This window comes from Topomyia yanbarensis, chromosome 2, assembly GCF_030247195.1.
Source record: "Topomyia yanbarensis strain Yona2022 chromosome 2, ASM3024719v1, whole genome shotgun sequence".
Classification (NCBI taxonomy): Eukaryota; Metazoa; Arthropoda; class Insecta; order Diptera; family Culicidae; genus Topomyia; species Topomyia yanbarensis.
Window position 1 is genome coordinate 5,990,042 of NC_080671.1, and position 27,074 is coordinate 6,017,115.

The 27,074-nt window shown below is 43.2% G+C and overlaps 2 protein-coding genes across 2 annotated transcripts in view; one reads left to right on the plus strand and one right to left on the minus strand.

Annotated features, from left to right (window-relative positions):
* Positions 1 to 4,517: 4,517 nt before the first annotated feature.
* Positions 4,518 to 6,448, plus strand: LOC131683037 (uncharacterized). Its single transcript, XM_058964858.1, has 2 exons — positions 4,518 to 5,981; positions 6,039 to 6,448. The coding sequence occupies exons 1-2, from the start codon at positions 4,596 to 4,598 to the stop codon at positions 6,282 to 6,284; spliced, it is 1,632 nt and encodes a 543-aa protein (XP_058820841.1). The 5' UTR covers positions 4,518 to 4,595; the 3' UTR covers positions 6,285 to 6,448.
* A 15,024-nt stretch (positions 6,449 to 21,472) lies between these two features.
* Positions 21,473 to 27,074, minus strand: part of LOC131678419 (signal transducing adapter molecule 1) — a 31,171-nt gene continuing 25,569 nt past the window's right edge. Inside the window, exon 6 of the mRNA XM_058958571.1 lies at positions 21,473 to 23,855. Within this exon, the coding sequence (XP_058814554.1) occupies positions 22,302 to 23,855 (1,554 nt within the window). The 3' untranslated portion in view covers positions 21,473 to 22,301. The remainder of the gene's footprint in view (positions 23,856 to 27,074) is intronic.

The window sequence follows — 27,074 nt, forward strand, 5'->3', positions numbered from 1 at the left end:
ATGCGCCACGTATATAAAAAACAACACGATACACACATTACTCCAAGCACTCACATCGATTGAGCCGAGGGGCGATCTCCTTCTGTTGAAGTAACTCGCACTGATACGGTGCCAATATTGTTGATATGAGATTATGTTAATATGAGAAATAAACGTGTACTTATCGTTTTTCTGGCACTTAATGGAGCCAATTATCGCCGTTGATAAGGCCGAGAGACATCGGGAGTAAACACACAGCCTCATGTACGCCTATATATTTCGGATTTAGGAACACAAACCAAAATTTTTTAATAGGCGCCCCCACACAAATTTGCTGACGATACTATTTTGTCACTGTACACTTTCGACATTTCGGAAATTAATGGTTTTATCCCCCCACTGGAGTATTTCAATCAAGCTCCAGTTTCAGCATTCGCAGGGGTCTCCCTCCCACACAACAAAACACCACTTCGCGTTCGAAAGCCACGTTAACACTCGAAAAAACGGTTCAATTAACGAATACAAAAAACAAGCCAGCTATCGCGCCGCCGTGCTGCCAGCCTCCTTCAACAAAGATTTTTCAAATCCCATTGTGGGATTTAAAGGTGAGCTCATTTTGAAAGAGGAAACACCTATTAACACAACGTGACGTGACGATTAATACTATTCAAGGCTTGTACACGTACAATAGACCGCCTCAAGGAGCGGCTTCATCTCCAGCAGAATTCCAAAGAGTCATGGACCAGGTGTAACCAGTAAACCACTAAGCACTAAAGTAGCGCAGCATATTGACTATATAAGAGATATCCAATGTTTATAAGATTTATATGGGCTTCACAAATGTTTATAAGCTGTATATCAGCTTTGTAAATGATTATAAGTTTTATACAAGCTTTGCGAATGTTTATAAGCATTACGAACATTAAGCATTAAAATAGACCTGTATGGGTATATGAAGCTATGCTTTAGGGCCTAAAAACCCTGTAATTGTAAGCCGTAAGCGGTAGTCAGCGATGCCGTTATAATGCCGTTAATGGTTGACATTTTTATTAATCTAAAACAATTCAGTCCAAATCAAAACAAATATGATATGGCGCACTTTGTAAGCACAAGAAAAAGCTTATCGGCTTCGGAGATTTGTCACAAACAATTTAAAGGGAACCAAATCTTTGAGCCATAAAATGATAGGAAACTGCGATTAATAAATTTTAGTGTAGGAAGGAAGGTAATTTGAAAAATAGAATATTACCAAAACCATGCTTCTGTTCGTCAGTGAGTGAAATCAACTTCTAATCAAAACAAAAATCGTTCGATTTAAGAACGACAAATATCATTCATATAACCAAATATCCAAATGGATCAAACAGCAAGCGCACTGGAACCACTTAATCCCCAAAGCTTCTAGAAGCAGAAGTTCGAACCTGGATCAAACGCTGTATTGAAACAAGTCAAACACATGTAGCAGATTGATCATGAAAGATAGAAAGAAAGAAAAACAACTATTCCTCCATTTTCATTTTGTGTTTATTTTTTTTCAACCAGTAGTTTCTACCCATTACACAAATTGTTTTAACATTCCTCCATAAGCGCGGTGGAAAAGTGGGAGTAGGCTGTATATCAGCCGAATATTTCGCCAAAAGTGGCTTTTGAACAGCACTCATGTACAATATGATACCTATAAGCTCAGTTACCTTTGTTCTATACGCGGCTATAGAACCGAATTGATGCCATTTTTACGGCTGAGTGGTTACTTGGGTCTTCTTTTCTGTGGACGAATAGTGGTACCGAAACAATCGCAACAGAACACATTGAACGTGCTGTATGCAAATCACTCTGGTATAGTTAAGATTAAACAGTTGGCACGTAGAACAGTATATTGGTTCGGTATTAATGCTGACATTCAACAATATGTAAAAACATGTGACGTTTGTAAAATACCCCATAGAGGATGTTTCTTAATATGGCACAGATTTCAATCAAAGGGCATATTACGACAGCGCATCGCAACCAATTAAGAATAGAAGGAAATAAAAGCACAGACTAACAGACATAACACTCGAAAACGATGCTTCGCCCGCTTTAACGGTCATTTTAAGTATGTTTGTAGTTGGGAGCGTGGCCACATTTGAAATTATGGCACCACTGACATATGAACAAGCATATGGGGGATAGACAACTAGTGAAAAATTGTTCCCAAACCTGAGGGGTAATCCATCAGCAAATGAGTATTTGGGACTGTGAATAAAAGGTGGAGCTAGTGTTCTGGGAAAATTGCCGGATCGATGTTTTTTGTGGGAATCCCCTCATAGTGTTATGTCTGTTAGTCTGTAATAAAAGTTTGATTAGGAATGTGATGATCAAGATGTTGTGCCCAAGGGAAGAAAAGAATATTCTGATGATGAACCTGATTTTGCTGGAACTCCAAAGGAGACCTTTTCCGGCCATACGAGATTTCGAATGGAATCTAATAATTCTAATTCTATTACAGGATTGAGAAGATTAAAATGGTTACGCATGCGGAGAAGATGATTAATTAGAAGAGACTAAAGGAAACAATAGAGTAGGATTAAAGAAGAAGTTTGAAATTAATAGAATAAAATCAGATTGAAGTTTCAACATTGTATGGATAAGTATGAAATCGAATATACAAATAATTGTTTTATGCCTAAGCAAACACAGTCGTGTTCGCGATGAACATCGTTCAACGGAGTACGAGGCTGAAAGTATCGGTGTCGAAATGTGTTGAGACGAAATAAACTGGCAGTCGTGTTTCGGCTCTTAATATGTTGCATAATATTCCCATTCAGCTTAAAATGTGTCGAAATCTATAAGACAGCTCGTCCTCCTCGGAGATCGATTGCGGGGATGAAGACCGCCGCTGCACAGAGGAGTAACTGGGATCGAATCCTGGCTAAAACTATTTATCGCGGCTAATGCTGTTATATTATGCCTTAATATGATCTAAAAATAAAAATTTTCTATATCCTTCCGAATACTAGTATTTTCAAGATGATCTTTGTGAACACATTTAGTTTTCCCGTTGTATGAACAGTTGATTAGTGGAAAAGGGAGAAGAAAAGCGACGCCTGTGCACATATTTATAGATTCATTTTGCCAAAAATAGGACCTGGCCCTACAGCATTTCGTCGTACCTGAAATTATTAAATTATCAATATTTTCAAATCGTTTAAAATTTTTCGATCGTACAAAATCGGAACAGATTGAATGTTTTTTAAATAGCAGGAATTTTGTTTTGTAACGTTGTTTCAGAAACTGTACCGGATCTGTTTTCATAACAGTGGAAGAAAAAGAATGAAAGTCGCACTAACAAAGTAATGGAATCAACTAGCAGAAATTTTTTTGAAGAGGCAACCAAATGACTGATGCAAGTTTTATTTTGTACGAAACGAACCACTGCGACCAGTATGTAGATCTATTGTGGTAGGCTATCTATACTTCGGTAATACCTTTGGAGTAAACGCATAATATACGGGTCATTCCATGTCAGATTTACAACCAAAATTTAAATTTTCCTGCATTCTTTAGCTAAAAATAATTGGTTCGTTTTTTTGTTGTGGCTGAATATCATAATTTTTTATGTCATTAGCTTTTGAAGTTTATAAAATCGAACCTCTCATTACTGATAATTTAGAAACGATTCGATATATGGATAAAAATATGAAATAAAAAATTAATATTTTTTCTGCAAATTAAATAGTTTCTGGGTTATTAATTTTATGAAACTCAAAAGTTCAAAAACTAATAACTTGACAAAATATCATATTGACCCTAAACAAAAAATACGTGTCAGCTACTTTTAGCTAAAGAACAGGCTTGTTATTTGCTCACACAATAAGCCACAAAGAGCGAAATACACCGATTAAAAATAGAGCAGCACAAAAACACTGCGATGTGCAGAAAGACCGCACAAAGAGAAACTTGAAAACGGAAAACAGTAAGATCTGTGCACCAAGAGCTGCACAATTTCGTTCAAAGAGTCACCTTGAAGAACCACTTTTTTGTGCCTCCCCCCACTGGCAAGCAGGTAGGAAGGCGAATCAAACTACAATTCAGATAAAGTTAGATCGGAAGAACGTTTTAAAAATGTTTTATGGTTGCCTTCTCTACTTACGTGCGCGTGGGACCAAGATACACACTAAAGGGCCTCTTTATTTCTACTCTTTGTGGCGTGCAGCCATGGAGTAGAATACACGTGTGGAAGCAACAAGCATCGGAGTGAAGAGGTTTACTGTGAAAGAGAAGAGCGGTGGTTCGTATGAAAAGTGCAAAGAGCGTTTGTTATTCTTCTCCTTATTAGCTCTGAGGTGCATAACATCCCTGCTAAAGAATGCAAGAAATTTTTTTGGAAGAAATTAAAATTTTGGTTGTAAATCTGATATGGAATGACCCATATAAAAACGACAATATGGACACTCTGAATTTTCCGTCAACTGTCATTTCGACCAGTTTTGATTCGAGCTAATAATAGGTGTCCATTTATCTTAATTCATCGTGAAGTTCATTTATGTGATGTGCGATCTTCAAAACAGTGTTGTCCGGCGCAATCAGTTCAGTTCAATATTTTTGTTGATAAGTTTTATCTACAATCTTTGAAAATGTCAATCGCTGCATTACCGGCAGAGATCCTCCAGAAAATATTCGATTACCTACCGCGATCTGAGCAGCTACAGAAAACTCGCATCAGCCATCGCTGGAATGAGCTGGTACTGCGCGAAACATATCTGATCCTGGCCTATGGTGACCAGCTGATCAGCGAACGGATACTTCGTCGAACGGCGCGTGGCTACTGCTGCTTTTCGGTTGAATTCAGCGAGTCATATGAGGAAATACGATCGAGATTGGCTATTTGTGCACAAAAGTTTGCCCTGCGAAAGTTGATCCTGGACGGCATTCAAACGTATGCTCTGGTCAGCTTTGTTGGTGAATACCGCGGATGGCTGCGTAGTTTGGTTCAGCTATCGGTGACCGTATCCAACCGAGTAGATTCGAGTGAAACTGATGTGCGGCTAGATCTGCCAAGATTGCGTATACTGTCGTGGACCTACAACACAGAAGGAGGTAGTACTGCACTTCCAGTGTTTCGGTTAAACGCTCCCTTACTTGAAGATGCGTTTGTAGAATGCGTAGAAGTAGATCGCACTCCACTAGTCTTGGAAAATACGGGAAGACTCAAGTCACTTGGACTGTTCGTTCCGAAGATGGTGGGAAGTTTATGCCCAGATGGACTCTATACGCTGAATTGTTTGAGGCTTTATAACTCAACAAGACCATTCGAATGGGGCACTAAGCATTGCAAACTACCACTGTTGACAACATTAGAATTGTGCGGATGTATAGTAAACAGTCACTCATTAGCATTTATAAGAAATTTCCCAAAACTGGAGACACTGGTAATACAAACAGAACAGACTAACCCAATAAACCTGAGTGTCATTGCTAATTCGTTAAGCAATCTCAAACAATTGCGTCTTTTCGATGTTAAATATACCCATGGACCGGAAGTTGTAACATTCCCTTCACTTCAAATACTCGACATCAATGATATACAAGGGCAAGTTGAGTATGGACTGGAGATCAATGCGCCCCACTTGATGACACTAAAGGGAACGAACCTTAATTTGAATATGTTAGAACTGACGAATTACGCCACCGTTCGGTCTTTGATTATCTTTGGTCTTTACCTCAACTTTCCGCGGCCACGCTTGTTCGAATCCGTTATGATACTCTACCTGGACGTACCATGCATTGCATCGAATTCAATCTTTGGCCTAAACCCTCCAGCAATACTGCTTTCCGAGTGTCTACACCAATTCCCGAATCTGACTCGCCTTACGGTCGTTCTGCACGATAAGCGAACACCCGTCAACATTAGTGGATTTCTTTTGGCAGTTAGTTTCGTTAACCTGCGGTATCTACATCTTCGAGATTTCGATTTGGATTACAACTTTCTAGTAGGAATAAAAAAGGCAAACAAAATGCGGGTTAGATTCAGTATTTAATTTAGCAGAATTCGAAATAACCCTAGTTTTATTTTGTAGACACTGGTCTTGCAGGACGGTGCCCTCAGTACAACGGCGGACAACCAACCGTTGCATTTCTCCGAGCTGCAGCATTTCTTCGTTCGAAACGTTAAAATACCGAAGAACATTACAGTCTTTCCGGTGCTCTATCCGTCAACGGATATGATTCTATCGCTGGCAGACGGCAATGTGTTCAGCACTCACTACTGGGATGAAAGTGTCGTAAAATCTCGAGAGGATTATCTCACATATTTACGGTGGTAGATACGAGATTGGTACTATTCATGTTTGTTACCAGATTTCATCGCAGCATTGTTGTTGATAATGCTCTTCTGAATTTAGAATTGATGAGATTATCGGGTCGAATTGTTAACTCGTTTTTGAGAAGCAAAGTTATAAGTGTGTTACATTTGCGGAGAAAATATTAATTTTAGTTTCATGTTTTCAGGTTTTTTAGAACTACATAAAAAACTATATTTTATATTATTTATATTATATTTCCTGATTATATATCATATCATGATTTAATCTGTTCCAGAATATTCCGCCACGTCACTCGGTCAGTCGCTGCTTGTCTCCAACCTCTCAGGTGCCCGATACTCGCCAGGTGCTGCTCCACTTGGTCCAGCCACCGGGAACGCTGCGCTCCTCTCCGTCTTATACCAGCCGGGTTGGAGGTGAAAACCAACTTGGTGGGGTTGTTGTCCGGCATCCTCACAACATGCCCCGCCCACCGTACCCTTCCAGCTTGAGCTACCTTCCGAAAACTTGGCTCACCACAGAGTCGCGCAAGTTCGTGGTTCATCCTTCTCCTCCACACGCCATTCTCCTGCACACCACCGAAGATCGTTCTCAGCACCCTTCTTTCGAAGACTTCGAGTGCTTGCAGATCCTCCACGAGCATTGTCCACGTTTCGTGCCCGTAGAGAACCACCGGTCTAATCAGTGTGTCGTACATGGCGCATTTCGTGCGGTGGTGAAGCTTCCTGTATCTCAAAGTTTTGTGGAGCCCATAGTAAGCACGACTTCCTAGATAGATAGATGAACTCGTCAACCACCTCCAACTCGTCGCCGTCGATCGTAACACTACTGCTGTACATCCCCGTCGGATGCGACACTGACATAATCGTCCTCCTCGAGCGCCCGATTGTCCTCCTGCACACCATTCAGATGTTCATTGTAGTACTGCCTCCACCTTTCGACCACCTCACGTTCATCCGTCAAGATGCCACCTTCCTTGTCTCTACACATTTCGGCCCGCGGCACAAAACCGTTGCGAGAGTCATTCAGCTTCTTGAAGAACTTGGCTCGTCTTGTCAGGGCTGCTTTAGGGCATGTGGTATTTAGGCTTAGAACGTGTAGGGCCGACTACCTCGTCCTACCAAACCCGCAGTCAGCCCCCGCTACATGGTTCGGGTCGCGAATCACAACTAGTTGCTAAGCATTATCCACCACCTATGACCCGCCCGGTTGCTTGCAGCTCAGCTTCCCACATAACGTTCCTCCACCACCACGGGGCCCGGGAAAACTATATCTATAGGCGTGACAAACACGTTAATATACAAATGCTTGAGCCCTTCGCGACCATCCACGGAACCTACGCCCGCGATCTCGTAAACATGATAACATCACGGTGATAAAGTGAATGTCTCAGCTCCTATAAATTTTCAAACGCGGTCTCAAGCGTGCACCTAAAAACTCCCGCGGTCGCATGATCATGAATCGGTCACTTCCGGAAGTTTTTGTCCTTGTTATCAGCAGACAATGTCCATGCCTTCAATTGGACCAGTTAAAAAAGAAAGCTCTCATATACACTGGACAACACGTTCCATGGCGACATACCCGGGGACTCCAGTGATATGTGGTAACTCACTCCCTGTCAGAATGTGAATTGTGCACCGAAAACTAACTATCAAAATGAAGGTCCGCGTGACCATCCAAGAACGCACGCGAATGTAGGAATGGTCACACGGTTACAAAATCCAGTTTTGTACACGCGAAGTCAAATGCACGCGAGCACACGTGACAAACACGTTAACATACGAACGCTTAAGCCCTTCGCGATTAACAACGCACACCTGCGCCCGCGATCGCGCAAACCTGATAACATCCCGGTAATCAGTTGATCGTTTTAGCACTTACGAAGTTTCAAACGCGAACCTACAAACGTCCGTTTTCGCGCGATCATGCCCGGAAACCATTACCCTCTGTCCTAATAGCTTAGCTCCATACATTCAGTAGGACCAATCAAAAAATAAATCTGATATCCGCTAAACAACGCGTTCCATGGTGACATGACCGGGAACTCTAGTGATATGGAGGATTTCTTCTAGCATCTGAGCCGTACACCAGAAATAATGTATTAGATTCACGATCCGCGCACGATCATCCAGGAACACACGTGAATATGCGAAAGGCCCACGGTTATAAAATGGATTTTATGCACGCGACGTTACATACACGTTACCACACGCGACGTACAAACGCACACGCGATCGAACACGTTAACGTACAAACAGCCTTGGTCAACGACAAGACAAACTGCTGTTATGCGACCAAAATGTTGGTTTAATCAACTCCACCGTTGAACAATATCGCCTCGCAGTCTCTGATTAGAGTTTCGACATCATTGTCCTCGTTGAAACGTAGATGAACGATGACGCGCTTTCCGGTCAGGTGTTCGGTACCGGCTACGAGGTGTTTATTTGTGACCGGAGCCCGAGCAATAGCCAAAAATCCACCGGAGGCGACGTTGATTCCAGCCTGAAGGCAAGAGCCGTCGAGAACATTTCTTGGGATTTCCTTGAGCAGGTTTGGATGATTATCGAGCTTGGCGACCGTAAGTTGTACCTGTGTGTGTTGTATGTTCCACCCGACCGCACTCGTGACATCGAATAACGGGTGTTCAATAAAAAATGAGAATGATTTCAATACCTTTCTGTAATTAAAATAAAGAGCGTATTTTTTCTCTCCAAAAGAATTGAGTCGAGCTCACTAGAAATGGGTAGCATGTTTATTTTCGCTCGGGTGCTGTCAGTTCAATCGAAGATGGCGTCGAAACAACAAGCACTCCGCGAGCGTGTTGTACCGTTTTACGAAATCCATGGTCATCGTGGAAAAAAAAGGTTACGGTAGACCACTTTCGAGACGAAAACATGCCCGTGAGTACAGTTTACCGGATCATGGCATCCCTGAGCGGAAGGAGAAAGCGTTGAAAAAGCTGTTCGACAACAAGGACGGAACGGGTTTGCTTGACACTCCCATACCTTGATTCACCGAATCCTCGAGATGGAGAACATGATCTGGCGAAAGAAAACTCGGTCCCCCGAGTACACGGACGAGCACCAGTTCCGTCTTTACGCATGGGCACACTGGGCCAGGGCCAGGGGCCCCCAACTTAGAATGAATATCGAATCATTCTAAAAATGACTCCTGGACTTCTTGAGGTCTCACAATACTTTCGCGGCCAGATTAGGCATTTTCCACTATGCCGTCGTAGTCTGATATAGTACCAATTATGTTATTTTTGTACGAAATTTCGCCTTATCAAAAATATTTGAGGCCGTCAGTATAAGGAATCAGAATATACTGGCTCAAATAGAACATATCCCGTAGGAAGTCGAGTATTTGTACCTCACGGCAGCGTGCATTTGATGTGTTTCTTAGTTCGACTGTTTTATATGACTGGTATTGAAATAATTTCTTTTATCTTAAATTTTTATTCATTTATTAACATTTTGTATAATATTGCAGTCTAAGTGATATAACATTTGCTTTTCGTCTTTGACGTGCTATGTTGGTAAATTTTTGCATTTCTGTTTGTGGCTGATTATGAATGAACTCCTAAAAACTGTGGTAGTGAAATGAATTGTGTTGCTCATATTAATAGGTTTGAGTAATTTCGATGTTTCGCTATGTTCATTTGTTTGCGTAACAATAAAGGTTTGAACATTTGTACATTCGAATGGTGAAAAGGCTATTTATTGTTTTTATTAAATTTTTTTCCTTCGGTCTCCTTCTGCACTGAATGTCTATCACCGACACCAGAGTGGCGACTCTACCATCAAAACACTAGACTCCTACGCCCACACATACCTGAACCGTACAATGGATATGACATTTGTAATACTCCGTTTATTTATTATTCCTTTGTCTCATTTGTGTAATACACTTTTCTCGACCACCAACATCAGTTGTCACAACTCCTCTCTGCCAGGCCCGTACTCCGGTACCACATCTCCCCTTTTTTCTGAAGATTAAAGTACGTAGTCTGCAAATTTAGAAGGCTTCTTAACGACTCGACGCTGTCGAGTTATGGAAACCATTTCCGGCTCGTAAAGATTATCTTCTGAACTGCTGAATTCGGGGTATTGATCTTCAACGTTGTCCATCGCAGCAGCTGCTACTGATTCTGCCGGCTCTGTTGTACTCTCGGGTAGTCTCTTCAGGTGAACTACGTTGCGATCATACGATTTACCGGTTGCTGGATCTTCGACGGTTACACGCGGTCCTGCGCGATGCGTGACAACATACTCTTTCGGGTTGAACGTCGTTAACAACTTATTACCTGGCAGCAGGTTCTGCATAAGTACTGTATCGCCTGTGGAGAGTGATGACTTCCTTGGGCGGCGTCGGAGGTCCTCAGCCTGCTTCCCTTTCTCTTTCAATACTCGATCTCGGTCCCGAACATCACCCAACGGTATTGTCTCGATATCATCCAAGGCCGGTATTTTTGATCTGATCGTTCTTCCGTGTAGTAATTCCGTCGGAGTTTTACCCGTGATCGAATGAGGTGTGGTGTAGTACATCTGTAAATACTCCCGAAGGTCCCGACGCCAGTCCCGACCCAGCGCATGACTGATCTGTAGACGCTTTAGAAGGGAGCGATTTTGACGTTCGACCAACCCGTTTTCCTGTGGCCAATATGGGGTTGAGTGTCTGAGAATAATCCCTTTCATTTTGCTATACTCCTCCAATTCAGACCCCACAAACTGTCTGGCGTTGTCTAAGGTGATTGTTTGTGGATAACCGAGCCGACTGAATATTTTGTCAAGTCTCTCTACGGTTTCCCTGGTTGTTATTTTAGTCATTGTCTCTACCTCCGTATAACGACTGTAGTAGTCGATTACAACAAGTAAGTAAGTTCCACAGGGTAGGGGTCCGAGAAAATCTATGGCTACTTCAATCCACGGTTTCGAAGGCATTTCACGACGGCTCATCGGCTCCGGTCTATTTGGCAAGCTCACCAATCTGCATCCATCGCATGATTTAACCCTTTTTTCGGTATCACGGTCCATTCCGGGTCACCAAACCCGGTCACGCAACCGCCGCTTCATCACCGATTCGCCAGGGTGGCCCTCATGAGCCAAGTCCAACATACGTGATTTCAAACAATCTGGAACTACCAGTTTATTTCCCCTAACTACAAGTTCCCCGATGAGTCCCAATTCGTTCTTGAAAGGAGCAAACGACTTAACTTGTTGGGCATCCCAACACCCAGTTTGTAAACACTGCTTTACAGCCTCCAAAGTAGCATCAGTACTGGACATCTCTTCCAGCAACTGCACATCGATCGCTGCTGATTCTAAAACGGCTAGTACCATGAACTTGCTTTCAGCATCGAACTCTTCTGGTTCTTGTTCCTCGACCAACCGTGGCAATGGATCGGCTACATTACTTATGCCTTTACGGTATTTCACAACAAACGAAAACGACTGACGCCTAAGCACTCATCGTTCGATTCGTGCACATGGTGTTGAAGTGGGTTTGAAAATCGCTTCCAAAGGTTTGTGGTCTGTTTCCAGCTCGAACTTGCGTCCTATGAGATAGATGGAAAATCGCTCCACAGACCAGACTAAAGCGAGAGCTTCTTTTTCTGTCTGGCAGTAACGTTTTTCTGTCGCTGTCAGACTTTTGCTGGCGTAAGCGATTGGCCGGGGAATATCATCGGTGGGCCCTTCAAATTGTAAAAGAACTGCCCCAAGAGCAACTGGTGAGGCATCAGCTACAACCCTTGTTCGCATACTGTTATCGATGATACTGTCCTTGAGTTTAGCAAAAGACGTACGTTGTTCGCATCCCCAGGCAAAGTTAACCCCAGCATGGGTTAATTCACGGAGCGGAGCAGTTATTGTCGCCAGATTTGGCAGAAATCGACCGATGTACGTAACCAAACCCAGGAAACTGCGAACTTCCTCCGTGGTTGTAGGTGCTCGAAATCTTTGAAGAGCTTCTACCTTGTTGTTCGAAGGATAGATTCCGTCCGATGATGCGACGTGTCCTAGAAATTCCAGTTGGGCAACCTTGAACACGCATTTACTCTGATTCAGTAGTATACCGAATTCATTCATCGTCGACAGCACTGCATGGAGTACTTCATCGTGTTCTTTTTCCGTACTAGCAAAAATTAGGATATCGTCTATGAAGTTGACCACATTCTTACTGAAAGGACTCAAGATTTGCTCTAGAATTCTAGAACCCCGTACATCAAGCGTTGGTACCGAAAGTCCCATGTGGGTAATAAATGTGGTTATGTAGCGACTCTCACTATCAAGCTCCACTTGATAAAACGCTTCTTTGACATCAAGCCGGCTGAACCACTTCGCAGACATGAATCTCGGTAGGAAATCTACTATTGTTGGCATAATGTGCCGTTCCCGTATGATAGCCACATTCGCTCTACGCATATCCACGCATAAGCGAAGATCTCCGTTGTCCTTTACCACTGCTACCAACGGTGAGACCCATGGGCAGCCACCCTCCACCCGTTCTATGATCTCACTGGCAAGCAACGAATTTAATTTGTCTTCAATTTTCGTCATGAGTGCGATTGGAGGCCTCCTCGGTTGTTGGCAGACCGGTGGTACAGTTTCATCGAACGGAATTTTCACCTGGACACCCTTGATCTTAGGAAATGGTTGAACTCCTGTGGGTGTAATTGTATTCACCCCGTACGTACTCGGTAACCCGATAACTAAAACGCCCAAGTCGGTAGCTGTGACCCGCCCTAATAAACACTGTTGACCCCCTTTGACTACATAAAATGTAGCGTCCTTTTCGAAAATCCTACCAGCATCGTCAACTGATACAGTTGTGTCGAATTTTCCCAAGAGCGTTAAGGGTTTCGCATTTTCCCCATATGGAAGGAACACTTCATCGCAGTTGTTCAACTGGTTCCATATTTTTGCTCTGTTCGCTTTGATATAGTTCCAAGACCCTTCATCGACAATATTTTTCGTACATCCAGAGTCCACGAGTACTTGCAACATCACGCCACCCAATTTGATCCGAATCGTTTCGCCACCATCGCTAATACTATAAACACTCATAGTAATAGACTCGCGGATGTAAAAACCGCAAAACTGGCAACTAGAAAAACAAGCTTGTTAAACTGGCATCACCCAAGAATGTGCAAGCTCAAACGTGCTCGACTGTACTCGATCATCTGTTTTTATCAAAATAATTTTTCAAGTGGTTTAATATATGAATCAAAAGATAAGTTATATGTTTGATACTGAGCAACAAGAAATTGAGAAAAGAAAGAAAAAAAATCCAATTTCTTCAGAAACACAAAGCTGATGGAAAAGAGCATAAGTAAAATGCTTTTTGTGTAGTTATGTTGAACACAATAAATATCTTTCTAAATAACATTGTGAAATACTAATACGAACACGAAAAGTGAAGCCTACTGTGAATATAAAAATATTTTTTTTTTAAATAAAATCGTAATACTTGTTCTGCTTGTTTGCATTGAATGACGTCATGCTCGTTTGGCTCCGGATTTTGACAGTTCGTTTGGCTCGATAAAAGTACCTTCGCTGGTCTATTACTATGAGTGTCTATAGCTAATACTGAACAGAAAATTGTTGCCTTTCACATCATTTGGGGTTTCGATTTCGTTTATCCGATGAGACTTGAATCGTTTATTAGGTCTTAGCGATTCTTGCCTTAAACACGGTTTGCGTTTCAGTACAGAGACCGAGTGGCATTGGGCAGCAAAATGTCCGATACGTTTGCATTTAATGCATTCTTTGGACCGCGCCGGGCAAACCGAATTATTCGCGAAATGACCATTTCGACCGCATTGTGTGCATACATTATTCGAGAGTTTGATCTTATTGATATTCGATGATGATATGAAATCCGGCGCACTGGAATAACTCGGTCCCGGAAGACTCATTGATTTCACCTGCAATTTTACAGATTCATAGGAGCTGACATTTTTTGTGACATCGTCCAGTTTTAAAACTTCCTTCTGAAGCAGCTGTTCTTTAAGGTCGCTCGGTGCATACAGAATTACCTTGTCAACTACGCTGATAGTTCGGCTGTCTTCGGCATTATTACCAAAGTTGCACTTTGTAGCCTGTTCTTGACATCGGAGCAGTGTTCCTAGTGGCTCCTCTTCATGTGGTTTCATTGTCCAAAAGATGTTTCGCTCGTATGTCTCATGTTGCATTGGCGAAAAGTATTCATCCAGCTTGCTTATTGCCACCGCAAATGGATCGACTATTTTCGCTTCACCTTCCTGTACATCTGCCCCGGGAATGGAATCAATTTCTCTTGCAAATCCGGTCCTGCTTTCGCCAAAAAAAAAATGTTTTTGATTCGGGTGCGATCAGTTTCCCCTGTAGCCGCGATTATGAAATCAAGGTTTCTCTTATACTTGATCCATTCGTTCTTAACGGTATTGCGAGGCAAAGATTTAAACTTAAATTGGGAAATGTCCCACTTTTCCATCGTGTTTGCCTAGGAGAAATGTAGTTTTACTACCATGCAATTTCATTACACGTTTAATGAATTTCAACATATCTCTTTGTATATTACTCGCTAGATGCTAATGGTAAGAAAAGACCTCTGTCTTTCCTATTGACGGGAAATTCACCACTGCAATCGCTGTTTTAGAAGCCAATCGACTATCCAACACCTCCACGTTATGCAAGGGTAACGTGTCCGCCCTGCGGCTTTTTCTTGGTGTCCGCCTTTGCGGTTTTGAATTTTCATCCGCCTCTGCGGTCTTTGATTTTTATCCGCCTCTGCGGTCTTCAATTTTCATCCGCCTCTGCGGTCTATAAATCTTATCCGCCTCTGCGGTCTTTTCTTTTCCGCTTTTGCGGATTACTACTCCGACACCTTTCAGTGTGAACAAACAGAAAATAAACATCATATAACCTCAATTATGCAATTTTTTTCTTTTTTCTTTTTTTGGAAAATAAACACACCAAAACCCAGTATAATCAATTTTTCGTTACCTGGTGTTAATTAATGGATTAATCTTCGTCGCCAATGTAATACTCCGTTTATTTATTATTCCTTTGTCTCATTTGTGTAATACACCCCCTACTACTTTTACAGTAAACGGCAAGTCACGGCGGATAGCCTAGAACAACGTTTCAATAGCCTACCGATCGACAGCATCTAGTTTAACCTGCCTGTCCGCCATTTCGTTTACTGGGACTTTTCTCGACCACCAACATCAGCTGTCACAACTCCTCTCTGCCAGGCCCGTACTCCGGTACCACAACATTCATTGGACAACTCTCGAAAAAATGTGTAAGTGTGCATGTATATATGAATTCATACCACTGACTAACAGCCATACCACTCAAAAACAATGCTTCGCCCGCTTTAACGGTCATTTTAAATATGTTTGTAGTTGGGACTGTGGCCACATTTGAAATTATGGCGCCACTGACATATGAACAAGCATATGGGGGATAGGCCACTAGTGAAAAATTGTTCCCAAACCTGAGGGGTAACCCATCAGTAAATGTGTTTGGGACTGTGAATAAAAGGTGGAACTAGTGTTCTGGGAAAATTGTCGGATCGATGTTTTTTGAGGGAATTCCCTCATAGTGCCATGTCTGTTAGCCTGTGTTCATACTATCAACCAGATTCCATTAATAGTAACAACTTGGTACAAATCAACTTAAACAATTGTAACATTCTAGAAGAATTCACATCTACAGCCCTGTAAAAGAAATATTCCTTAAAGAAATCCCTCTTTCATGTACGAGCGGAAAAATCGGCAATTTGTGACATATTGTGACAAATGGGGGAGGAGGAGTAAGCTAGAACGTTACGTAACATGTTTTCACTGCAGATTTTTTTTTTTTGAAGGATTTGTTACGTAGTAGGAGAGGGGGATGGATAAATTAGTGACAATTTGTTACATGGGGAGAGGGAGGGGGGCTCAATTTTAGCCAATTTTTGCGTTACGTAATTAATGAATGATCCTTATGACTTATACCTAATTTCAATAAATTTTAATGAAAAAAAAACATTGTTTTTATGCCCTCGACTCCGAGACCGACTGAGACAATGGTTAAGATTTAGCTGCGTGACGTTCACGGCTTCTTCTTATTTGCCTCACCGAAGGGACACGAAGGTCCGCCCTTAGCATGGTTACGGGCTTGCTTCTTAGCGGTGCAGATAAGGCATTTATGCGTCTTAGTGCAGTCCCGCTCCTTATGCCCCTCCTCGCCGCAGCGACGACATAGTTTGCTCCTGTCTGTACCCTTAGGCCGATGACAAGCTGAAGCGGAAAGCGAAGCGTTTGCGGACGCGTCTGATCACTTTACATAGTGTTTTGCCGTGTTCGCCCCGCTTTTACTATGACAGTATTACGCGTTCTACATGCACACACCAAAGAGACAGGTCAAACGCATTCGCTTCGCTTACCGCTACCGCTTCGCAAATCGCGTAAGCATGTCATCGGCCTTACATTCGTACGACTTATTGCTGGACTCAAGGCACCGGTAGCACCTATCCACTGAAGGCGGCTGGGGCATGCTACCTGGGCATACTGACCAGCCGATCTTCAGTTCACCAATCACGGTAACCTTTTTTGCATCTGCCTTCAGTAGCCTGAGGTTGGCTACATGCGTGCCGGAGGGTCCCCCTTATTGAGAAACAACGATCATTGCCATTCAGTGTAGAAGCTGCTTATCTTCTGCATTATAAACTGGCACCACTGCACAGCAATAGCTTAGCGCGCGTGGGCAGCCATTTTGTAGTATCATTCGTTAGCTTGAACTCGTTGTGAACGGTTGCGTTTTATTTAAACTTAAATATATTTAATTTTAACCAATTCTCGTTCTCGGCCTTTCATTTCACCGAAACTCTCTGCCAACAGGTTATGGGCCCAGAGAACGGTGAAAGTACGTGAGTGTTTTTTGTTTAACGCGAATTGGTGTGATTAATAGACATTATTTTCTGTCGTGCTTGTTGAAACGTGTTTAAACGTGCTCGAGTGAAAAGATGGCGGACACAAAGGCGTTTATTGAAAAGCTGAACGACAGCAACTACGCTATTTGTAAGTTTAAGATGCGACTTTAGATACACGCGAAAATCTGCTGAATGTGGTTACAGGTGTGAAGCCGGAACCTGTTCCTGGAGATTGGGACTCCAATGACGAGAGGGCGCAAGCGATAATTGGCTTGGCTCTTGAGGATAGTCAATTGGTGCATGTGATGCAAAAGACAACGGCAAAGGGAATGTGGGATGCGCTGAAAGATTATTACGAGCGTGCATCTCTGTCTAACGTAATGCACGTCGTGCGTCGTTTGATTACTATGCGGATGCCAGAAAGTGGGAATATGGCGGATCATCTGAAGGAGATGACTTCTTTGCGTTTGCGGTTGGTTGCGTTAGGAGAAGAAGTAAAACATTTTTGGTTTGTTGCTCTGATGCTGTCTGGTCTCCCTGAGTCGTACGACACCCTCATTGTTGCGCTTGAAAGTCGCCCTGACGCGGATCTCACGGTGGATTTTGTAATGGGTAAGCTTCTGGATGAAAGGCGCCGTCGTGCTGAGAACGCTTCATCTGGCGAAAAGGCTTTTGTTACTGGATCTGGAAAACCAAAAGTGAGTGAGAAACCTAAAAGCGAAGAAGGAAAATGTTTGTCATTACTGCAAGATGGAAGGCTACTTTCGACGGGACTGCCGGAATTTGGTGCAAGACCAACTGGAAAAAGAAACGTCGGAGAAGGCGCGCATTGCTAAATGTACCGTTAGTGAACAGGAGCTGTGTTTGATGGCTGGTGTAGCTGGAGGTGGTTTGTGGTACCTTGATTCTGGTGCTACCTCCCACATGACGAACGATGCATCAATGCTGCAAGATGTGGACAGTTCAAGAATGTCCACTGTGTGTCTGGCGGATGGAAGGTCCATCAAATCGGCTGGTTGTGGTACAGGTATGTTGATTTCCGAAAACGAAGCTGGTGCCCGCATCAACGTTAGGCTTGACAGCGTGTTTCATGTTCCAACGCTTGCTGGAAACCTGCTCTCGGTGAGTAAAATCGCAGATTTGGGTTTTACTGTAATTTTCGAGAAGATGGGTTGTCGAGTGTTGAAAGGAGGGAAAACGGTGTTAGTGGGACAACGAAAAGATGGGCTGTACCATCTCAACATTTCTCGAGCTGTGTGAGGTAAAAGAAGCTGTGCGACAGCATCCCATAGAGACCGGAGGTGCTAGGAAAGAAAATTATTTCGAGGTTCCGTTAATTATACCTAGTTTAGGCGAGCAGGAGGAAAATGGGTATGTAGACAGTGAGCAGCAGTCTGACTTCGAGCCGGATCTTGGCGCTATACGATAGTGCGACTGATGGCGATCGCTCTTTCAGAGGGTTTCCCTTGGATGAAATTGCAAGACGTTCTGGGCGGGTCACGAAAGGAATACCGCCAACGAGGTTGATCGAAGAGACTTTTGCTGTTGGATTATTGCTTGAGGAGGAGTTGGAACCACGAACGTTTCGCGAGGCACTGGCCTGTGAGCGAAAAAAGAAATGGCAAGAGGCCATGTTAGACGAACTCAAATCTCATGCTGATAATACTACCTGGGAACTGGTTGATTTATCTGCTGGTAAGAAAGCTGTCGGATGCCGATGGGTTTTCAAACTCAAAAGAAATGCAGCAGGGGATGTCACGAAATAAAAGGCTCGGCTGGTAGCGCAAGGATATTCCCAGCAACATGGCGAAGATTTCGACGAAACTTTTGCACCCGTAACGAAGCACTCGTCATTTCGTGTACTGTTAGGCTTGACGACCAGAAAGAAAATGACACTTCAGCATTTGGACGTGAAAACGGCCTACTTGTACGGCACACTAGATCAGGAGCTTTACATGCGTCAACCACCTGGCCATGTGGTCGCTGGTAAAGAAAGCATGGTTAGAAAAACTCTAGTAAGAGAACTGCGGAGAGAAAAACAGCATTTTTGGCAGCGTATGCCCCGGCATTGTATGGCAACACGTCCAATGTTATAAGGATAGGAAATGCTCGATTGGATTCGTTTTTTGACAGCTAAACGCGAATCCAATCGATCCAAAATGGAGTCTCCGCAGTTCTCTTTCTAGAGTTTTTCTAAGCATGGTATGTCGTTTGAAACGGAGCATTTATGGGCTGAAACAATCAGCGCGATGCTGGAATCAACGGTTACATAGCGTATTGGTAGAAATGGGTTTTAAGCAGGGTAAGACTGACCCATGTGTGTACACAAAGCAAGGGAAGAAAATGACAGTGTATTTGTTGGTATATGTTGATGACATAGTGATTGGATGTGAAGACGAAGAAGAAATTCGAATAGTGAACGAACAATTGAAGAAAAGGTTCAAAATTACGGATTTTGGTGATCTTAATTTCTTATTGGGATCGGAAGTGCGCCGAGAAAACGGAATATATAGTGTTGGGTTGGAAAGCTATATCGACCGAGTATTGGAGAAGTTTGGGCTCAAAGACGCTAAGGGAGCTAAAACACCGATGGAGGTGGATTATGCGAAGGTGGATGATAAAAGTCCGCCGTTTCATGACGGAACCTTGTACAGAAGTCTTGTTGGTGTACTTTTGTACATTGCCGTCTGTGCACGACCAGACATAGCGGTAAGCGCAACAATTCTGAGAAGGAAGGTGAGTTCGCCCTCAGAGGCGGATTGGGTGGCTGCGAAACGAGTCGCGCGTTACCTGAAAAAGACCAAGGACTGGAGATTGGTCTACGGCGATACTGGTGGAGAACTGATTGGTCATTCGGACGCGGATTGGGCCGGCGATGTTAAAACCAGGAAGTCAACGACCGGATTCGTTTTCCACTACAGCGGGGCTGCTGTATCATGGGCGAGTAGAAAACAGAACTGCGTTGCTATATCGTCCATGGAGTCGGAGTATGTGGCACTTAGTGAGGCAGTTCAAGAGCTAGTGTGGCTACGGGGTCTTCTTAACGATTTTGGAGAGCAAATGAAGCAACCTGTAAAAGTCTTCGAAGATAACCAGAGCTGCATAAAATTCATAGGATCCGAAAGATGCAGCCGTCGTTCTAAGCATATCGAAACTAGGGGTCACTTCATCAGGCAGTATTGCGAAGATGGCCTGATGCTGTTGGAGTACTGTCCGACCGAGGATATGGTTGCAGACATTCTCACTAAACCGTTGTATGCAATCGAACAACTTAAGTTCTCAAAGATGCTTGGTTTATCATCTGAGCGTGGCAGCGTCGTTGAGGAGGAGTATTGAGAAACAACGATCATTGCTATTCAGTGTAGAAGCTGCTTATTTTCTGCATTATAAACTGGCACCACTGCACAGCAATAGCTTAGCGCGCGTGGGCAGCCATTTTGTAGTATCATTCGTTAGCTTGAACTCGTGAACGGTTGCGTTTTATTTAAACTTAAATATATTTAATTTTAACCAATTCTCGTTCTCCGCCTTTCATTTCACCGAAATTCTCTGCCAACACCCCTCTCAGGCGCACAGAGGTCCGCTCAATTGTTACGTCGCATTGTTCCTTGACGGCTGCGACGACATCGTCTGCGGTCGTGAACTCGTCTAGTTGCTTACACTGGAGTCACTTCCGCCCCTAACGACCTCATCTGGGCGCCTTCACCCAGGACCTCTTGGGCCAAGGCCTTATAGACTGCAATGGATTGTGCGCCTCGCTTCAGCACCAAAAGCATTTCGCCTGTATTGGTGCGTCTCACGCTGCGCACGTCTTGCCCGAGAGGCTTTCGACCGCCCTCATCGACTTTAGGACGTCGGCATATTTGTCCTTGTCGGTCTTTAACCACAAGGCCTCGCCTCTGTCCTTGGCCTTCTTCGCGGGCCGCGGTGCATCCGGTGTCGGTGTCGGCTTCTTCTTAGTGACCAGCGTCCAGGGGTTTACGCCCCCTGCCCCGGTTGCGCCGAGTTGCTGGTACCTTCTTTCTGCCCGGCGGGGTCATTTGCGCCCCGGTTTACCTCGATCAAACGGCGTTTGGCCGTGACGGTTACACGCCGTATGGTGTTGGTTTTTGCACCCTCGCCTGATGACTTCCTAGGGCGCTTCGCGTTCGACGTCGTCTTGCGCTTGCCCTTCGATTAAATATTGCTCGGAATTTCCGCCAAATCCAGGAGAAGGTCCTTTTGAAAAAGGTAAAACATTCGATACTTGAACAGTGAAGCTTTTCGGATACAAATAAACGGACGGTTAGTTTGAGTTTTATTGAATAACTTTATTTACCGCCAGCTCTATATTTAAATATATTACACATTCATCCGCAAGGCGCATAGCAGTAGACTGTGTCTCTTCGCAAATTTCAATGTAGTTACCAGATATAATCATAAATACATATTTTTCGTTTATTAGTAGCATTTCATAATCATATGTTCTCGCTAGCAAGCAGCTGTTTTATCTATTCTTTCTTAGTAGGTGCCAAAGCAAACAATTCGCACTTCGTGTGTTATCTAGCTACATGCTCAGGAGTGTTTCGATAATGTTTCTTCATGAATCCATGTTCCCATGTCCTCCTCGAAGCAAGACAACAAACGAACGACGAAGTCACGATGCAAACGTAAACAGCGACTCCATAGAAACTTACATAGAATTATTTCGCTCTTGCTTTTTTCAAAAAAGTTTTGCGATCGTTACCAGTTCAAGTTCTTCTCGCCCTAACCATCCACCTCTCTAGAATGACTCGAACGTCGCCTCGAAGTCGACATTTGCTCTGCTGTCGTTTGATCAGGAGCTCTTCGGGACAGCAAAGATAGTTTAAAATATAGTATTATCAAAGGTAAAAACACAGCATGCGTATGGCTCATTTGGAAAATAAAAGATTTAGATTAAAACAATGTTGGCTTCGCAATTGCAACGAGTTGATTAGGATTCCATAGAGATTAGGGCCCGCTTGTTTCATGATCGTATGTATGTATGTATGTACACGATTAGTGCGACAACCGGGTGGCGGTTGAAGATTGAAATTTAAAACGGTAGGCTAAATATCAATCAATAGTGGTTACAAAAAAAAACAAAACAATAATGGTTTACCGTTGCTGCTGGTAGATTGGAATGTTCTGCGGCGAATTGTTGGCTGTATTGATAGCGAGGGGTCCTCCAGGTGGCATCATGCCGAGCATGTGGTGATGATGGGGGCCGAAACCAACACCGCCGCTGCCAGGAACCATTCCTGGGGGCATCTGCATGTACGGGGGAAGGGTGGTGCTTTGAAAAGGTGGCAAAGGTCCCATCTGATTGTGATTATGGTGCGGGTTGATACTGTTGGGAGGCGGAGCCGTTGCGGTTGGTTGCTGCTGTGGAGGTGCTGGACCATTTACAGCCGATGATGGTTGTGGTAGTTGCTGTGGCTGCGGTTGAGGTGGAGCGTAGTTTGGATAGTTACCGGCGTGTTGATGTTGCTGGGTCGTTGGTGGTGGTGGTGGTCGTGCAATAGACAGATTTGCACCTGCTGCTGCTAGTGGCGTATGTTGCGGTGGCAGAGAAGAAGGTGCCGAACTTACGGATGGAGGCGGTGATGTGGGATTCGAGAAATTTGGTGGTAATGATGATTGCATGTGACTCATGTTCATCGCCGTATGGGGAACTACGTTAGCTGAGGGTGGTTGCTGTTGTTGTTGGGGTGGTCCTACCAACTGCGATGGAATCGGCATATTTGGCATGTGTTGGGACTGCTGTTGTTGATGTTGTGGGTGCATAGTAGGCTGTCCGATAACCTGAGACTGCTGACCACGACTCTGAATACTGACTCCAGCAGCTGCACTTGTAGGCAATTGATGCGAGGATAAACTAGTTGGACCAGTTTGAGACATTGTAGGCATTGCTTGCTGTGGAGAAGGAAACTGCGGTACAGAACTGACACTCATTTGGCCTAGATCATGCCTCAACTGATGGATTCCGTAAGGTGGCACATTTCCAGGCATTCCATTCATTGCTGGAAACATGCCTGGCATATTTTGGTTATACATGCCTGGCATATTGTACATTCCAGGCATAGTGGATGGTCCCGGAAAACCCGGCATTCCATATCCGGTCGGACCGAGCCCCATCATCATCGAACGATCTGGTTCCCTCATCAACGTGTGATAAAGATTGATTGCTTCCACCAAATCACTACTTAGCTGAGTTAACTGAGCATGCTTCCTGTCAACCCGTTCCAATTCCGTATCAATCAACGGCCCCATCTGGTTAACCACTTGTTCCAACTGCAGCATCTCTTCGCTGTCCGTCGATGGGTCCTCAGGATCTGCTTCGTGCAGCAGATGCAGCAAACGATCAATTTTTTCCTCATTAATTTCAACAGTACTCTCCTTGGCGATTCCATTTTCCTCTTCCTTTTTGGATTCGTCCGAAAATTGCACATTCTTTTTGCTCTTACCCCCTGACGACCCTCCCGCAGCATCGCTTTCCGGCTCGGCGTTCAGATCCGATGTGACAAAATTAGATGGAAACAAACCTTCGCCTCGCTGGTTCTGGCCCTTCCACCAGTTCGGATCGCTGTCATCCAACACCATGATGATTTCACCGGCCTGGAACGTCAATTCGTTGTCCTCGGCTGCCTCGAAATCGTACAGGGCACGAACCTTGGAAAAGAAAATGGACATTTGCAATCATTCACTAAACAAAACGATATTTGTCGTAATTTTATGAAATGAACACTTAAGCTGTTCAACGAAAACAGCAAAATTACAGTTTCAGTTGATTAAAATTATTGCCGCATCACAAAGGTATGTAGAAGGTAAAAGCTGAGATTCCTAACAAATATATGTATTAAACCCAATTAGAAAAATATATATGATACACTAACTACGCGACAATTCTTTGAACATGCATTCGTGGCAAGCCATTGAAAGTTTGATTCTAATACAGGTATACGTATAACGTGGAGCTGTCATTCTGAAATGGGTCATTGGAAAGTCGGTAGAGCTAACACCTACTACATCCCGAGATAAAGTTGTTTGCATGGGGTGATTGGACCATATGCAGAAATCTTTTTTTTTTGTAATACCACTAACAGCCAGCGGGATTGTCAAAAAAATGGAAACATTCCACCGAAATTCGTAGCCACAATACCATTACCGTATGTATAATTATAGATATCGTGGACCGCTATCGTCAATGCAGTGGCGGTACTATAATTCTGAAACCTGATTGTTGTTTGGTGAGTAGTTATACATTTCCAAACACTTGCTTCCATATGTTGCATGTGGTACATTTCAGATCCATACCATTACCATTCAGTCTTAACTCGCGATATGCTTTACTGTGCCAAGAAGTCGTCTCCAGCTCATTCGGTTCTTGGCTATCCATGGCCAGTCTCGAAAAAAACGCAAATTTATACCTATCATGCTCACAATCGCTTTTCCTTGTACCTGTCGGCAGTGTTCTGCAATGTGATTACTATTGATTAGGTGGCCAACAAATAAGAAATTGATTAGAAACAAGATAATTAAGATAATATTATGTTAGAGAATATAAACGTGTTATCTGAACGAACGTCTTTTCACGAATGAGAGAGAATGCACTCGCTTCGGTGTCTATGTACGCCACTTCCTCTACCAGTTTGTGATGTTGATAGCGCTCACTCCTCTACCGTTTTAGCACACTGCACCTGACGAGGGGTGCTCACTGTCTGTTCTAACACTCCTCCTCAGTGAGTAACACTCATTCCGATCATGCTGGCAAATTTCCGTTGCTTCAATGCGCCCAACGACTTTGTTAAAATGTCCGCAGTTATTTCTTCGGTTGCACAGTAGACAAACTGTATTTGCTGCTGCTGACAAATGTCCCTAACGAAATGTTCCCGAGTTTCGATGTGTTTCGATCTCTTTGATGGCCTTTCTGAACGAACGAAATCAATACAACTCTGATTGTCCTCGTAGATTAAAGTTGGTTTCGCCTGCACGTAACCCATTTCGTGTAACAGCTTCCGTAGCCAAATTACTTCCTGGCATGCTTCACTTAGCACCGTATATTCTGTTTCCATGGACGAAAGCGTAACAACTGATTGTCGTCGACTCACCCAATAAATTGCTGCTGCTCCCAGTATGAAACAATATCCAGTTGTAGACTTTCGTGATTTCTGATCACCTGCCCAATCCACAAAATCCAACGAGATCACCTTTTCCCGTAAACGCAAGCTTCCAATTTCTTGTTCCCTGCAAATAACGGACAATTCGTTTCGCTGCAACCCAATCAGCTTCTGATGGACAGCTAACTCTGCGCCCCAAAATGGATTTACTAATGCATATATCCGGTCTGACGTGGACTGCAGTGTATAATAAAACTCCAATCAAACTGCGGTACATTGTTGGATCAGCGAAGGGTTTACTACAAGCGTTAAGCTTCAAATAACCGCTATCCATCGGTGTCTTTGCTGGTTTCGCATCCTTCATCCCGAAGCGATCAGCTACTTGGTCAATGTAGCTACCAAGACTAATGCTATACTTCCCGTCTTTTCGGCCAATCTGCATTCCCAAAAAATAGGTAAGTTCTCCAAGATACGCAATATCAAAAAATTTCATCAAGGTTGCGTATACTTTCATGGATTCTGATTCATTTTTGAAGCCTACCACTATGTCGTCAACATAAATTAGAACATACACAATGTTTCCAGGGAGCACGTCGTTTGGCATAAGTTCATTTGGCATAAGTTCATTTGGCATAAGTTCATTTGGCATAATGTTCATTTGGCATAACCGTAGGTGACACATACGGTCGTTTGGCATAATGTTCATTTGGCATAATGGTCATTTGGCATAATGGTCGTTTGGCATAATTTGAAATATACATTGAAATCTCTGTTATATTAGACGTTGACGATGCCTAATGTGGCTACGCCACATCGCTTTAAGCGTGGTGCTGTCCGACATCGCTCCGCTCCGTCGGACTTAACCTAGCTGATAGCCCCTATGTTTAAGTAATCCGGGCAAACGAGTGGATCACAGATTTGCTTGCAAGGGGCTGCCGTTCCGACGGGGGTATACAGATTCAAAGAACTGCTCATGTTTGAAAGAAGGAGTCAACTCCTAAGTTTAAGTAATCCGGGCAAACGAGTGGATCACAGATTCGCTTGCAAGGGGCTGCCGTTCCGACGGGGGTATACAGATTCAAAGAACTGCAATATATATATATATATATATATATATATATATATATATATATATATATATATATATATATATATATATATATATATATATATATATATATATATATATATATATATATATATATATATATATATATATATATATATATATATATATATATATATATATATATATATATATATATATATATATATATATTGCAGTTCTTTGAATCTGTATACCCCCGTCAGAACGGCAGCCCCTTGCAAGCAAATCTGTGATCAGGGTGGCCAGATAGAATTCCTTAATATCGGTAGGGTCACTAAAAGTTTATCGCTAGTTATCGGTAGGCCAGGTTGTTGTCCCAAAAACGTAGTATTGACATAGAATAATTCGTAGTATTGACAATGGAATAATAATTATTATTATTGTAAAATACTGACAACACAGATCTCACACCAAATCCAACCCAAAAAATGAATGTTGAGTAGGATGTGTCCAAAATTAATAAAAATCGGTAGTTTTCGGTAGGAATAACAAAATATCGGTAGTTTTGCCTTGGTCGTCTGTGAATCGGTAGGGAAGACCAAAATCGGTAGGACTACCGATAAATCGGTAGGTCTGGCCACCCTGTCTGTGATCCACTCGTTTGGCCGGATTACTTAAACATAGGGGCTATCAGCTAGTTTAAGTCCGACGGAGCGGAGCGAT

Coding starts and splice junctions, on each gene's coding strand:
- LOC131683037 (XM_058964858.1), top strand. CDS start 4,596: ATGTCAATCGCTGCATTACCGGCAGAGATCCTCCAGAAAATATTCGAT. Junction 5,982..6,038: donor AAAAGGCAAACAAAATGCGG/GTTAGATTCAGT, acceptor TTTATTTTGTAG/ACACTGGTCTTGCAGGACGG.